This window comes from Macrotis lagotis, chromosome 5 (genome assembly GCF_037893015.1).
Source record: "Macrotis lagotis isolate mMagLag1 chromosome 5, bilby.v1.9.chrom.fasta, whole genome shotgun sequence".
Lineage (NCBI taxonomy): Eukaryota > Metazoa > Chordata > Mammalia > Peramelemorphia > Peramelidae > Macrotis > Macrotis lagotis.
The window spans coordinates 225,354,727-225,371,109 of NC_133662.1; the positions used below are offsets into that span (position 1 = coordinate 225,354,727).

A 16,383-nucleotide genomic window follows, 5' to 3' on the forward strand; every position below is an offset into this window, starting at 1 on the left:
TTAAAAGGTTTAAAATCTTCCAAGATAATATATTACCTAGACTAGAGCATGGGACAATGCTAATTACACATTTTTGAATAACTAGAAAGTGAACAGCACTGTGGAAAGTTGATATCCTCATGGAGCTTACATTAGCAGTCAGAGACTGGACAACATACATGAAGAAAACAGATTTGAAGCAGAAGACTGGTACCGACTTCAGAGTGGTGGAGTTCAGAAAGAGTAGTCCCTGTAGCTGAAGTGGTCAGAGAATCAGAGGCTATTTGAGAAAGAACTCCAGTAACTGGGAGCTACTCACTGAGTAGCTTACTATCCCCCCCCCCAAGGCAAGCCATTTCACTTTGGGAAAGTTTCAATTTTGGAAATTGCTTTCTTTATATTATAAATCAAAATTAGCTTCTTTATAATTTGCAATTATTGGTTCTAGTATTTCTTCCAGGACCAATTCAACAAGCATTTCTTAAGCACCTTCCTCTAAGAAGCCTGTTTTACTGAAGGGAAAACAAAATATATACATATAAATACATGTATGTATATGTAGAAATATATAGACACATATGTATGTGCATATCTAAAAATGCCTGCCTGTGTATATATAGATGTGAATATGTACACCCATACACAAAGTTGAGCTAAAGTGGTATCAGGAGGGGTCTTGTGTAGAAAGAGATGGCCCTCAAGCTGAGGTCTGAAAAGAGTTAGGAATTTCTAAAGAAGGAAGTGAAGAGAAGCTGTATTCTAGGCACAGGAGACAGCTAGTATTGGGGGTAGAGAGGTAGGAAGAAATCCAAATTTTAAAAAAAGTATAGAAACAACAGCAACAAAGGAAAAGTAATCACTGGAAGATTTAATTTCAAAAGAATGGGAAAATACAGAACATTTTCAGGGAACACTGTCAGAAATTTAATATGGCTTGAATATAGAATATAAAATTCAATATTTAGAATATAGAATAGTGGGGGGGGGAACTCAGTGTAGCATCAGAAAACCTAAGTTCAAACCTGAGGTAAATCACTGAATTTCTCTAGTCCTCAGGTTCCATATTTATAAAAGGAGAGAGGGTTAGATTAGATTGCCTCTGGGATCTCCTACAATCTCTTGATCTCAACTCCTATGAATAGTATGAGAATGAAGGAACTGATGAATCATTGCTCTGCTCTCGATCTCTTCAAAAGCAGTGGATGTAAGCCAATGACAAATATCTTAAAGCTACCCGAAAGTACAAAGTCCAGCCAAATTAGGAAGGAGGTATTATCACCATCTGGAGAAAATAAACCCTGGAAAAGTGAAAGTGGGACTGCCCACCCATAATTCAAAAGTCAAAAGCCTTTCCTACATCAAGATTTCAAGGACCATTTCCAGAACACCACAACAAGATGCTAATTATTAAAGAGAATGCTTTCTTAATTAAAGAAAAAAAGTTAAGCAAGAACAACTGATGAAGAGGCTGTATCTGATGGATTATGGAACCTTCTGCATCTAAGTTTCTACTTCTTTAGCAAGAAGACTGGCTATTACAATTACTCAAGTTTAGTTTCCTTTTAGTGTTCATTTAGTTTAAATTGGGGTTGCCCTCTACAGACAATGGAATCTGAATACATATTAGGTTCATTTTTTAAAATTTCTTTTATATTTTTTTTCTTTTTCCATGGTTTTTTCCCCTTAGTTCTAATTCCTCTTTTACAACATGACTAATATGTTAATATAATAAACAAGATTAAACATGCACAATTTATAACAGATTGCTTACTTCCATGGGGTGGGGGGAGAAGAGGGTGTCTAAAAAACGTGGAATCATAAGCTTAGCAAATGAATGTTAAAAACTACCTGTGCATTTAATTGGAAATAAAGGAAGAGGGGGATGTCAAGAGAGAAAGAATTATAATTTCTTCTTCTTTCAGTATAGGATAGGGCCATGGAGATTTAATCAGATATAAGAAACAAACCATTGTCTTTTTTTTTAATTAAATATTTTCTCAGATCATTCATATCAAGATTTTGAAGACAAGATCCTAAGCTTATGTGTTGCAACTGTTTTGGGGATACTTTATAAGATTTTTGTTTTATTTTATATGATATTTTAGTGATCCTTTTTATTCTTCAAGAATTCTATCCTCTGAGATATTTTGTAAATTGATCACTGCATGTCTGTAAAATTGTATGATACACATCCTGAGGTAGCATCCACTGCAGGGGTTGTACTAAATTTGTTGAAGAGAAAAAATATCATTAGATTATTTCTGTCTTTTTATTTTCTTTCCAACTTCAAGCATAAAATGCTCTTGGGATTATCTAGCTTTCTTGGATCTCAAGTATTTGGTTTCCCCCTAGTTGCTTTTTGTGATGAAACACTTGGAAAGTTCCATTTAAAAAAAAAAAGGATCATCCTTGAATGCAACCACCACTCTGTGTGGCAATCAATCAACCGATTCATGGATAAAAGTTTATGAGCTCATATGGCCTTCTCATTATGGTGACTGTTTTGCATCACAAGGTGTTCTAAGTAATAATGAGAGAATTAATGACTTACATCATTTTCACATTTTTCAGAGTTCAAAGGATTTCAAATATTTATAATTAAAAGGGAATTTAAAATACTATTAATTCCACCACTCTCATTTTACAGTTGTAGAAACTGAGGTGAGAGGTGATGTGACTTGCAGTTAAAAGTATGGCAAATGGGAGCTGCTTTAATAATTTTAAGTATATTATTCCTGCCTTTATCTACCTTGCTAATTTAGTATATATTTTGACCTTTATAATTATCAGTCAATGATCTGGCTGCACACAGCTAATTCTGTGTGACTCCCACATCAGTAACTAGTCATTTCCTGCCTATTAACATACAAACAATTTCTCTTGTTGTGATGTTTGATGCTCACCACAATTAGGACTTTTATCCTGAACGATGTACAGGTATGAGGCTGAATATACTACTGACCTTTAGTCTCTTTCATTTCTTGATCCCTAAACCATATTTTGCAATGTATTAACCTCTTTTCTTTTTATTTTATATTATTACAATAATCGTGTTGTGAGTAAACATAACCCCCCCAAGAAGATGAGAAACCTCAAGAAAGCCTATTTTCTAATGAAGTTTTCATGACCCTCCCCCTTCTATAACCACAATTGCAGTGAAATAATTGTATATCAAGTTATACATTGACTTGCTTTGAAGCAAGATCTTTATTTAATTTCTCAACTTTTCACCCTATATTGTGAGTGCCTAAGTAACAATTATCAAAATACTCTTGGGGTGGCTAGGTGGAGCAGTTGATAAAGCACCAGCCCTGGAGTCAGGAGTACCTGGGTTCAAATCCAGTCTCAGATACTTAATAATTACCTAGCTGCATGGCCTTGGGCAAGCCACTTAACCCCATTTGCCTTGTAAAAACCTAAAAAAAACAAACAAACAAACAAAATACTCTGGACCTTGGTTTCCTTAACTATAAAATGAGGGGGTAGAATTAGATGAGCCCCTAAGGTTCCTTCCAGTTCTAAGACTAGGATACTATGATTATCATAAACTAAGTTCTTAGCTTGTGTTTACAATGAGCATAGTCTGATCAGTCACAAGGTACATGTTGACTAAAAGATCATATTTTTTTGGTCCTCTTTGAGAAAGAAGGACAACTAACCATGAGTACTATAAGTTGGGATAATCAAGAGTCCTATGAAATGCTTCTTATGGTCTTTGGCCATGCAACAGAACTCTTGAACTAGTCTTCCCTGACTCTTCTATTTCATTTATTCGATCCTCCAAAGGAAACATGATTATGCTATTCTTCAATTAAGTCTTTTTTCTTTATTTTTTCTTTACTCTTATTTGGTTTCCTAGTATCAATATGGAGGTGACTCAGTTCCTTTAGTACTCTATACCCTTGGTCACTGGACAAAGATTGCACAAGAAGAGAAGAATAAGAGTTAAATTCAATTAAAATTTATCAGAGTAAGTAATTCTTAATAGCTCCTACCCCTACCTCCTTTAACATTCTATTAATATCTCTACAGAAACAGGTTGGACAGGACTGGCAGCTATTTTGTATATTCACTAATTTCCAAGGCCAAAAAAGTTTACCTATTATTTCAATGATCTTGCTGGTGATGAGTCTTTAACTCAGCCAGGATGGTCTTCGAATAATAAACATTGTCTGTCATGGGGCCCATACTCCAAGCATTTCTATTTGTAGAACCTGCCAGGGGTTATGTTCTCCTAGCACAGTTTTTTTGAAAACTGAGGGTTCACCTGTATGCCACGATAATGAATCAGAGAAGGCTGATAAGAAACTAAAAAATTGGGATCCAGGAGGGCAATACATAAATCCATAGAACAGGCTTACAATCATGCTCTCATAATCAGCATGACAGAGTAGAAACTGAAATTTGAGACATTTCCTGTTCTCTCCATCCAGAATACAAATGAGGGTATTTTTGAGCTCCCAGAAAATAAAGACTTTCCACTCTGAACCAGAGGGAACAATCTCTATACAGTTTTCTTTTAAAAAAAAATAAATAAAAATTGAAAGCTGCGGTGGGAAAAGCCTCACATTACAGATCACCAGCTAAAAACTGGACAGAATCAGGGACACCTGGTTCAAAAAACCAAAATGTGCAAAAGTCCATGGCTCCAGACACAAAGAGCTCATGCACCAACCTTGGCAGTCACTGCCTTGATTTTTATGCCAAAAAAGAGTTCCTGAAATTAAAGCAACTGACAGCCATGGGGATTTTAACAAACTCCCTGGGCTCATCATTCTATAAATGAGAGCTGGGAGGAAAGTTCAATCAGTTCGATTTGACTCATATCCACCAAAGGTTGTCCACTGTTCACGTCTGCCCAGGGCCCCAAAGCACAATTTCAGAACCAAAGTGAAATTGTATTCATAGGTACAGAACAAAATAATAAATCACGCCTGCCCGACCAATGAACTCAGAAGCAGTTGAGGAGAGGGATTTGTGAGCAGAGTCTTAGGCTAACCTAAGTTTAAAAAACTAGAAGCCAAGCTCATCAAATAATACAACTTTCCTCTAAGGATTCCTGCTTTGAATTAAAGAAATTATTTTCTTAACTTTTCTTTAAATATGAATAGAAATTTTTTCATGCTTAACTTAAACAACCTGAAAGATGTTAAACATTGTAAATGGCCTGATCTCCATAGAATACTCCTAAAGAACCCCTTCAAAAATATTTTTCCAAGTGGTTCTCAAAGATGGTCTAAGGATTTCTCTGGCTAGAAAACATGTGGCATCCCTCTTCTACTCTCACTTTGGTCAGTATCCCTAAGTGAGTTTTCATTGTTTAAAAGAATGTCCACCCAGCTGACATATTTAAATATGATCTACTGGAGGGAAAGGGCAGCTAAGTGGCACAGTGAATACAGTTGGGTCTGAAATGTGGAAAACATCTTCCTGAGTTCAAAACTAGACTCAGATACTTACTAACTGTATGACCCTAGGCAAGTCCCTTAAGCCCTTTGACTCAGTTTCCTGATCTGTAAAATCAGTTGGAGAGAGAAATAGCAAATCATTCCAGTATCTTCCAAGAAAACCCTAAAAGAGGTCAATGAAGAGTCAGATACAATTGAAACAACACAACAATACTGTGGGCAGAATACTGTATTAGGCACTAGGAGAAAATATCAATTTAAAATGAGAGAATGCCCCTTTAATAGAGCTTGTAATCTAATACAGTGATACACCTATTCAAGTTCATATAATGAACAACTGACAAAATAATGGATAAGTAAATAAAGAATGAGCAAATAAGGAGGCATTTAGATTCTGAGAAAGGGAAGATCATCAGGCTTCATGGAGATGACAATATCTGGACAGGGCTTTAAGGCAACTGGCAACGAGAAGGGGAAGAAGCTATTCAAAGTATAGGGAATACTACTAGGAAATTTATCACAGTGGACAAGGAGGGGAAAGGAAGGAGGAAGGGGGGAAAAGAGATGAGGAAGGGGGAGGGAGGGAGGGAGGGAGGGAGGGAGAGAGAGAGAGAGAGAGAGAGAGAGAGAGAGAGAGAGAGAGAGAGAAAGCACGAGAGAGAACTAAAACTCAAACTATGTTCGGTTTATCACATCAAGGGACCTAAACTAAAGGCTCCAGATTCTTGACCAAAGTAATAAGAATACTTTCTGAAAATCAGAAAATGCTCTGCTACTTTCCCAGGTGGAAGTAGCAGCGCAACTCAGACCATTCCTTCATATATCCCTTTCCCTCCAGAGAGGAAAACTCATCATCTTAGCTGCCTGTAACCCCCAGAAAAAAAATGACTGGAAAATAGCAGTTACTGGAAATGAAATAGCTGGTGTGAAAAACAAAAATAACCTGTGAGCCTCCAGCCCAAGATGAAAGCACACAAAAGGCATTTTTTTAAATAAGTGATGTTTAACTAACTGAAGAGAGAAGAATGGTGGTTTGATGGGCTAGTAAGTTGGACACTGGAGGTACCATTGGCAGAATCAGGTGACAGACAAATGTTGGATAAAATCATCTTCATACCCCATCTCTCGCCCTAAAAGATATTCCCATATTTGAGAGAGGAAGGATTGTAAACACATAATAAATTCCCCACAATGTTCTGCACAGCCATTTTGGTAAAGTATGAGCTTGGGATAGACTGTTGTGGTCTAGGCCTTCCTAACAAATATAAGAGCAGGAAACTGGAATTAAAAAAAAGAGAGAAATTACAAAACTATTTAATCTCTACGGGCATCAGAGGCTTTAGTACCACACAGAACCATTCTCCTGTAGGGCATGGAGGAGATTAGGATATAATCAAATTCTTAACAAGTATCTTATGCTGCTCAATACCACAGAGAGATTATAAAACAACTATCAAACAAATTCCCTAATGATCACCAGTCACGTTGTTTCTCTTTTTCTTTTTTTTTTAAGCACAGGAGGAAACCATGACCCTATCAAATTGTTTTACGTGACATACATCACATTTAACATGGCACTAGCAACTCTTCTATCCTGGTTTGTATCCCTTCAGAACTTTCTTCCATACTTTTATGCATATTTTAAATATGTTTAAATTTTATATCTATATTTTAAATAAATTATTATTTTATTTTAAATTAAAAAATATTATTTTAAAAAATGTTTCACTGATTTTTTTTCTTTGCTTTCTCTCACCATCACTATTACTACCCTCCATTCAATACCATTCTTTCCACTCGCTATTCCCTGAAATAAAAGTCCTCCCCCTGTACCAAGCAAGTAGGGTCAAAACAATGTATCATATTGGCTGTGTCTGATGTATACTGCCTAACACCTTTCCACTAATTGGGGTGCATATGGTGGGGAAGGGGATGCAACAGGCTTCTGGAGTCCTGACTTATCAATACTGAAGTCCTTTGCAATATTGTTGATGTAGTTAAACTGCTTTCCTGCTTCCATTCACCATCATGAGCTATTTATTTTTAATTTAAAAAAATTTTGGCTTCTGAAAACCTACTGTGGCAAAGGCAACAGACTAGAATGGAGATAGTAGAACAATTTAGAAGCTGGTTCACAGACTGAGGACACCAGGAAGAATTCTAGGGGAAGTCCATCCCCAGGGAAGCCTGGTGAGAAAGTTTTTAAAAGGGTCAGATTTGGAAACTAAAAGCAGAAATGGATGTCTTTCCAGGAAAGCTACTAGGCAGTTTTTTAAAATAAGTTTTTTATTGATGTCTTCTTACTCTTACATCATAGTTATCCCCAGTATCCTCTCTACTAGGGAGTTTAAAATAATTAGATGGGGACAAGGACTTGGGGATTCTTCAGAGGAAAATAAAATTGTTACAGCTTGGATTTGACATTAGTCCTCTTTAGGGCAGAGGTGGAGGAGGAAGAAGAAAAGAAAGACATCACTATCATTGTTAATGTAGTTCTCTCTTTTTTCCTTCCTTGCCCTCCTCCTTCTTCTTCTTTCCTCTTTCAGTCTCTCATTCTATGCTTTTACTCTCTCCTCCCCTATCAGAAACATTTTTCTTCAATTTTTCATTTCTAACACATACATAATACTTTAATTATCATCTTTAAGAAGGCCTGGATCTTGATTGCCTAAGCTGAAATCAAAAGTTGAGGTTAAAAACATTCAACCTCCAAAAACGAATGAGCAGCTGGACAACCCTGACCCCCAACCCCCAAGACAACAGAAACAGAACAAGGTTCCCAATTAAGTCAATTCAGTTCATTCAAAAAAATACTCCCTGTGATGTCACTACGTAAAAGCCACAGTGGTGGTTGGTGCTACACAGGTCAGAAGCAAAAAGACTAATTCCTTACTTTGGGTGCTAATGATCCTCCAAAGGCTAGTATCACATGAGTGATATATCACCTCATCAAACACCTGTGAACTTCCCTTTACACAATTCAAGCATATAGATGACTAGGTGGTAGAATAACACAGAGAGAGCCAGACCAAAGTCAGGAAGACGAGTTCAAATGTGGCCTCAGACATTTACTAGTCCTGTGATCCTGGGCAAATCATTTAATTCTGTTTACCTTAGTTTCCTCATCTGTAAAGTGGGCCTAATAATAGTACCAAACCTCCAGGATTGTGGTAAGGATCAAAGAAGATATCATATTTCTAAAGTACTTTGCAAACTAGATAAATGCTAGCTTCTAGCAATTATTATCATGGAAAGATGTAAAATGGTACCTTCTCCACATTAAAAGAATTCATTCTATTTACCCCCAAACCCAACTCTCTTCTGAGCTTCTCTCTTTCTTTGGAGGGCACCATAATACTTCTAGCTTCTCAGGTCTGCAAACTCACCAGGATCCTCAAAACTCCTTACTCTGCTTCACTCTATATATCCAATCAAAGTGGCCAAAAATCTCTTTTCCAAAACGGATTACCTCCATCTCCCTTCCCCTTGCTTAAATATTAACTCAGGTCCTCACCCCTTCTTTTCCTGGTTTAATGCAATGAACTGCTATTTGGTCTCCCTATCTAAGTCTCTCCTATAATAGAATGTAAGCTACTTGAGGGCAAGAACTATTCCATATTTGATTTTAATCTTAGTATCCAGACCAGGGTCTAGAATACAGTCTAATAATGTTTGTTGATTGACAGACTGACTCTGAAATCCTACAAAAACTAACTCTTCATACAATGCATCCAGACAATTCAGATGTTATCTCATATCATTATCTAATTCATAAATGTTAAATGAGTATATATTTTATTTCCTGATTGAGACATGCTGTTAGAAGCTAGGAAACATGTCCCTAATATAATATTCTCTCTTGTCAACACCACCCATAGTGTTAAGTAAGTACTTGATTTAGCATCTGCTAAAAAATAATATTCAAAATATTTCACTGTAGCAGAGAACAAATCACCATCTTGAGTCTGGGGCATGGAAATGTATCTTATAGTAATGAATTGAGTAAGTAAGAATTGAGAGGGTTTCAGACAGACCACAAAGTAGCTTTTCAGTCACTCAAGGTAAATTGTTGAAGGTTATACATCAATCAGTAGCCTCATCATATTCTTAGTTCAATGGTCAATCCCCTTCTGGTCTCAGCATATATATGATACATTACTCTTACCTGTCCATTGTGGAGGACAGCGACAGTTGTAAGTATTCACCCCATCCACACAAACCCCTCCATTCTGACAGTTGTGGTTTGGACAGTCATCAATATTCCGCTCACAAGTGTTTCCTTCAAAACCTGAGGCAGTAACAAAAAAAAGAAAAAGGTCAATAAGTCACCTAGGGCAAAGGTGATCTGCCAAGGATTCTGATCCAGACTCCATCAGTCGGAAGGTTCTGCTCAGTTTCCACAACTGTAAAATAAGGGGACCCCTAAGATCTCTTTCAGCTCTAAGTCTGTACACAGCCCAAGAACCAGAAATTCCCCTTTCATGCACGCTTTCTTCTAAATAGCAAACATTACATCCTGTACCTAATATGATTCCCTCATTGTGACCCTTCCCCTCTAAAGGCTTCAAAGATTCATTGGAACATCCAGATTCCCATTTTACTTGCATAGGATAAAATCCTGATGAAGGTGAACTTTTCCTCTTGCCAGTGTTTTAAAAACATCTACCCACAAGTAAACAAGAAAGGGACTTGATTTTGAACTGCTAATATTCCTGCATGGGAAGATGATACTGATAACTTATATGAATTTTCTCATTTGTCAGGGCAGTTGGAAGGAGAAGATATAGACAGACAGACAGACAGACAGACAGATAGATAGATAGATAGATAGATAGAAACAAATAAACAAAGGGCACAGGGGCATTGAATTTGAAGGGATAATTCTATTTAAAAAATAAAGTTAAAGGATGAGAGAAGAATGCAATTGGAGAAAGGGAAAGGTACAACAGAATAGGTTATTTCACATAAGAGACAAGAAAAAGCTTTTGTAATGGAGTGGAAGAGGGGAAGCGAGGGGAAGAGAGGGAGTGAGTGAGACTTAGTCTAATTATAACTGCTACAGAGAGGGAATAACAATACACACTCAATTGGGAATAGAAATAGATATTACCGTAGAAGAAAAGGATTGGAGAAAGGGTGTGGGGGGGTAGGTGACAGAAGGGATGAAGAATTGTGGGAGGGGGTAGTTCAGATGCAAAACACTTTTGAACAGTTAGGGTGAAAAGTGATACAGAACAGAATAAATGGGGGTGGGAAGAATAGGATAGAGGGAAATATAGTTAGCAATACAATGAGGAAAATATTGAAACAAGTTTCTCAGATAAAGGCCTCATCTCTCAAACATAAAGAACTATCAAATCTATAAAAAAAAATAAGAGCCATTCCCCAATTGACAAATGATCAAAAGATATAAACAGTTTTCAAATGAGGTTATCAATGCTATTTAAATCATTTTTTAAAATGTCCTAACTCATTACTGATAGGAGAAATGTGGGTTGAAACAATTCTGAGGTACTACCTTTTATACCTTTTGGGTGGCTAATAGATCAGAAAGAGAAAATGACAAATGTTGGAGGGGATTTAGGAAAAGTGAGACATTAATGCCTTGTCAGAGGAATTGTGAAAGGATTCAGCAATTCTGTAGCACAATTTGGAACTATGAGCAAAAGGATATAAAATCATGCCCACCCTTTTGACCTAGAACTTCCACTACCTTGTCTATATTCCAGAAGAGATGAAAAATAGAGAAGGAAAAAGGTCTTTATGTATAAGGATAGTTATAGGAGCTCTTTTCTAGTGGCAGAGAGCTGGAGATTGAGGGGATGCCCACTATTTGGGGAATGACTGAAGAAACTGTGGCATGTGATTAAGATGAAATGCTATTCTGTTATAAGAAAGGATGAACAGGAAACTCTCAATAAAAAAAACTTATAAGAGCAAAAGCAATGAGAAATGTACTATATACAAAGTATATGGTATAGATAAGATGCTGCATGATCAGAATGATGTAGTTTTTCTCTGCTATGCCATGCTTTGACTCAAGAGAACTCTGAAGGATTTAAGATAACATTATCCATTTTAAAGACAAGAGTTGATGGTGTCTGAATACTGATTAGAAGCATACTTTTATTTTAACTTTATTTTTCCATGAGTTTTTTCTTTTTTGTGAGGGGTTATATTTACTTTTATAACATATTAGTGTGGCAATGTTTTTCATTAAATACACATTTTTAACCTATATCAAATAACTTGCTTTCTCAATGAAGGGGAGATGAGGCGGGACAAAGGGAGAGAATTTGGAACACTAAAAGTAAATGTTGAAACTTGTTTTTGCATGTAATGGTGGAAAATAAAATAAAATACAAAAAAGAAAGAAAACTACCTACCCACTAAATTCTTCTATCCCTCACATCAATCACATTGAGGTTGGGGAAAGGGAAGGAAGAAAAGGAGCTAAGAAAATAGAGCTATCATAATTATATTCTTTTTGATACTCAAGAAGGACATCATAGGGGCACCTAGGTGGCACAGTGGATAGAGTACTGGCCCTGGAGTCAGGAGTACCTGAGTTCAAATCCGGCCTCAGACACTTAATAATTACCTAGCTGTGTGGCCTTGGGCAAGCCATTTAACCCCACTGCCTTGCAAAAAAAAAAAAAAAAAAAAAGAATCATTATGTCCATTAAATATTCCAGCAATCAAATTTGCTCTTTTCTTTAGCACATCATATCCACCCTCCCTAAATAACTCATCTATTGATTCCTTCTAGTGTGGTTCCCTTTGGGAATTTGCTCCTTTCCTCATTATTTCTGGCAATCAAGATCATGATTCACCAACTTCCAAGGTAAAATTTACTATGGGTCAGTCATTATATTTGGCCTCTCAAGTCACTCCTTGCCCTTTTCTTCCTTCTCTATCTCCATCACAAGCTCTTCTTATGAGTTCTCTATCTATGCTACTCCACCCTAGGCCCAGCAAGTTTTTGGTGGGGGTTTTTTCCAACAGCAATCACCCAAAATAATGCTGGCCAGATAATTTGGGTGGAGATGAAAAGAAATCACTTTCTATGAAACTAAGTATTTAAATGAAACTGGATATTATGACTCAACAGAATTATTTTTCTTTAGGAACACTATAATGATGATATTAGTTATGACCAAGGTTACTGGATTGTTTTGGGGGGCTCCCATTTTTAATGATCTCATACATAACTGTATGTAATACTTGGTCACATTTATTCTATTCAAAGATATGAATGCCATAAAGGGGATCATAATCCTTTAGACAGATGAAAAGTCTCTTGTATTATTCCACATTTAATGGAAATCATTAGAATCATGGGTCTATTGACCTACCAGGAGTGGGACATTGAGTTTTATGGCATTTTTCCAGAAGGGACAATGGGTTTACCCAGCTCTGGTGTTTACACTAAGCTGGTCAATGATACATAGAACTGACTAACTACTACAGGGCTATTATCTGACTAACAGTGAGATGGGAACTCAAACTTGTGACTTTCATCAAACAATAAAAATAATACCAATAACAAGTGACCTATAGAGAGAGAGCTTTAGAGTTTGTAAAACATTTTCTCACAAGTATTCTAAACCATCAGTGGACTTAAGAGTCAGACAGAATCTGGGGTCAAATTCTACCTTTGTTATTTACTGCCTCTATGGACAATGGGCAATTCAAGTGACCACCTTGGGTCTTAATTTTCTCATCTGTAAAATAAAAGAATTGAACTAGATGTCTTCTGGGGCCCCTTTCAGCTCGATTAGAAAACTGCCTTTCTCCACTATATGATGGTTGCCTTAAGAAACTGAAAAATTTTAAATCCAAAGCAATATTCAATATAACTACTCAGATTTAATCTCACTTCTAGTAGGCTTAATCATAAATTTATCTACTCCTCTTTAAAATATATTAACTATACAAACATGTCCTAGAATCACAGAATGTAGATATGGAATCTTAGTAATCACTCAACTTGATTCCTCTTTTTTTTGGGGGGGGGTGGAGTTGGAATGGGAGGGAAGGGTCCAAATCTGTTACTTCATTTGGTGTATGGAAAGTCCCCCCCACTGGTAGAGACTGGTATCTCACAGATAATTTAGAATCTTAGAGAGTGGGCTGGGCCATTAGTTAAATGACAGAAAAAGGACCAGAACTAAGAGACTGTAAAACCTGCCCTCCTGTCCTCTAGGGCCATGTCACTTCACCTTTCCATATTTTACAAATGAGAGAAGTGATAAGTTTTTAGACATGAAGGTTAAAGGAATTGAGAAACAGCTGGGTGTGTCGGGTTCACTGGGAGGATTACATTGGCATGTTAACAGGGCCATATTAACTCAAGTCAATTTAAAAACCTTAAAAGGATAAATAAGAAGAAATGATTTAAGAAGTATAGTTCAAAATCCTATTGTCATAGCTCTATGGGCAAATTTGCTTATTGACTGATGATAGCAGAGGGAAGGAAGAAAGTTGTAGGGAAGGAGGAGACACTGTCCTGGACACATAATTCTAGAAATAAGCACATCCTTCTTAGAAGCCACCACACCTTCTTTTTGGAGTCTGGTGGGTGTGGACCTGTGGAATGAGTTAGAAGAGAGGCTACTCAGTTTGGTTTCCCTATAGGATCTGTTATTGGAAGAGCTGACAGAATACTAACAGGTTTTGAGTGAAAGTTCTCTAGATATAAGAAATCTACAATGAGAAAACTAGAGAAGCAGTACCAAAAAAAAAAAAGACTAATAAAGCCTAAATTACAGGTTCATGGGATACAGTCTTTCCAGTGGTTCACTCTTACTACTGCTTTTTCTTCTTACCATGTCCCTATCTACTAGGCCCACATTTTCAGAAATTCACAAGAGGGCGATGAAGGCAAAAGTAATCCTGGATTTAACTGGAAATGTATTTTCTCCCTAATTTTCAATTCCTTGTCCAGGATATTGAGAAATATCAGATAAGCAGGTCTTCCCTTCCAGGCCCAAGGGCCATTCCTCAATAGTACTGTGACCCCAAAGCCAGAGAGATTTGCCAAAGCAGGGTACCATGACCAAGGAGGCAGTCACCTGACTCAGACAATGTCAACAAACTAAAACCTACTAATAGCTTTCAATCCTAGCAGAAACAGAGCAGAACTAAAGCCACAACATGTTTTATTTTAATGATCAAGGAATAATAATCATCAGTCTGCTAAGTGCAAGAATAGTAAATTAAGGATAAAACTCAGTTGGGGGAAGGGTGGGGGAAGGTTCATCTGCCAGGTTCCTATTTAGAAGAATACATGAAAGAGAAGAGGAACGAAAGGGTGTGGGAGAAGGAGGGGAAAAACATACTGAAGACTATCCAATCCAACTGTCAATGCTCAAGACAGCCAATAGATTTAAAAACAGCCCAATGTTTTTTGATGACTTGTACTGCTTTATTAAAATACACTCCTACACATAAAACCACGCTCACCCAGCTCTCTCTCCAGCTGGCCCCAACCCAATAATATTTAGAGTTGATGATTTGATAATTTTCCTTACTGTTCTAACGATAAATCTTCTTTGGCTGGATGCCACTCCTCACTAAACAGACATATAGGCTTTTCTGCTAAGGAATTTATATAATGTTACCTCATAAAAAAAAAAACCTGAAATATTCATGAATGTCAATCAATGAAAAGAGATGAGCCTTTACCTGCTGGAGGAGATTTTATTTTCTGCCCCTTAAAGCTTTTTTCTATTCCCCTCTCCTTGGAGACTGCAGAGGTTATATTTTATGCTAAAGAAAGAATTTTTATAAACAGGCTTGATATCTCCTCCCCTCCCCTCTAGAAATATGTCTCTAATAAAGTCAGCATGGTACAGGGAATGGATTCTGAATTTTGAGCCAGAGGACTCATATTTAATTCTCACATCTGATGCTTACTGCCTATGTGACCCTGAACTGAGATAAAGGCAATTAACCCTCTGTGTTCCCCACATGTAAATGAAGGGATTGAGCTCTTTCAGCTCTAAAATCTAGGTGCTAAGTAATTCTGATCATGGAGGTCTTTAGTCTTAGCCAGAGAAGTTGCAGGAAGAAGCATTATCAATTCAGTTAGAATTAGCTTGTATATTCATATCATCAAAACAGAAGATGATAAACCCAGTGCTAGAAAAGACCTTCATATCAATCAATAGGCACGTATTAAATTGTTACTATTTTCTAGACACTGCTCTAAGAAGCCATTTCATGGAAAAAAAATCACAATTTGCAAGTAAGGAGATCTAGAAGGGAAAAGTTAATTTGGCCAAGGTGAGAGTTCATGGCAGAGTCCAGATTCAAAAAGGTCCTTTACTCAGGGCCTTTCCACTTCACATTGCTACCTCCCCAAGACTGTCTGGGACTGAATGGGCAACCTAGATAAGTCTATGGAGTGGGTCAGTAGGCAGGGAATCGAGTAGCCCTCAGCTACATGCTCACATGCACACATTCTGCCTTCTGATTACTCAGTTTCCCCACCTTTAAAAGTGTTAATTAGAACATAAAGAAGAGTATTTGTGAATGAGAAATTTGTGAATTTAAAAAGATGATTCTTTTTAAAAGTCAACTGAAGTCTACTACCTTAGGGAAAGATATGGTACTGAATAATTGTAGGGACTTATCAAAGTATTCCACCATCAGGAAGCCTTCCCTGATGAAGAATTATTTTCTATCCCCACCCATACTTATCTAGAGATATGAATTGTGAGCCCCAAAGCCTTAAAATTGTGCCAAAATCTATTAATTTCTCATCTTTTAGTTTGCAACCCAATGGGGCATCCTAGTTTAAAGTCATGATCTTCTATAAGATGGGGACCAGGTATATTTAATTTTTTCCCCCTTTTTCTTAAGTGCAGTGCCCAACGAGTGCCATTAGACAGTGGACACACTAAATGATAGAAGTATTTTATATTTCTTATAATAGTTCTTATAATAGTTCAAATCTAGTCTCAGATGTTTACTAGTTGTGGGACCTCTGCAA

General features: G+C 36.9%; 1 protein-coding gene across 2 annotated transcripts in view; it reads right to left on the reverse strand.

Annotated features, from left to right (window-relative positions):
- Positions 1-16,383, reverse strand: part of NOTCH2 (notch receptor 2) — a 160,066-nt gene that overhangs the window by 56,597 nt on the left and 87,086 nt on the right. For both annotated transcript variants that reach the window (XM_074188582.1, XM_074188581.1), the window contains exon 5: positions 9,553-9,675. In XM_074188582.1, the coding sequence (XP_074044683.1) occupies positions 9,553-9,675 (123 nt within the window). The remainder of the gene's footprint in view (positions 1-9,552; positions 9,676-16,383) is intronic.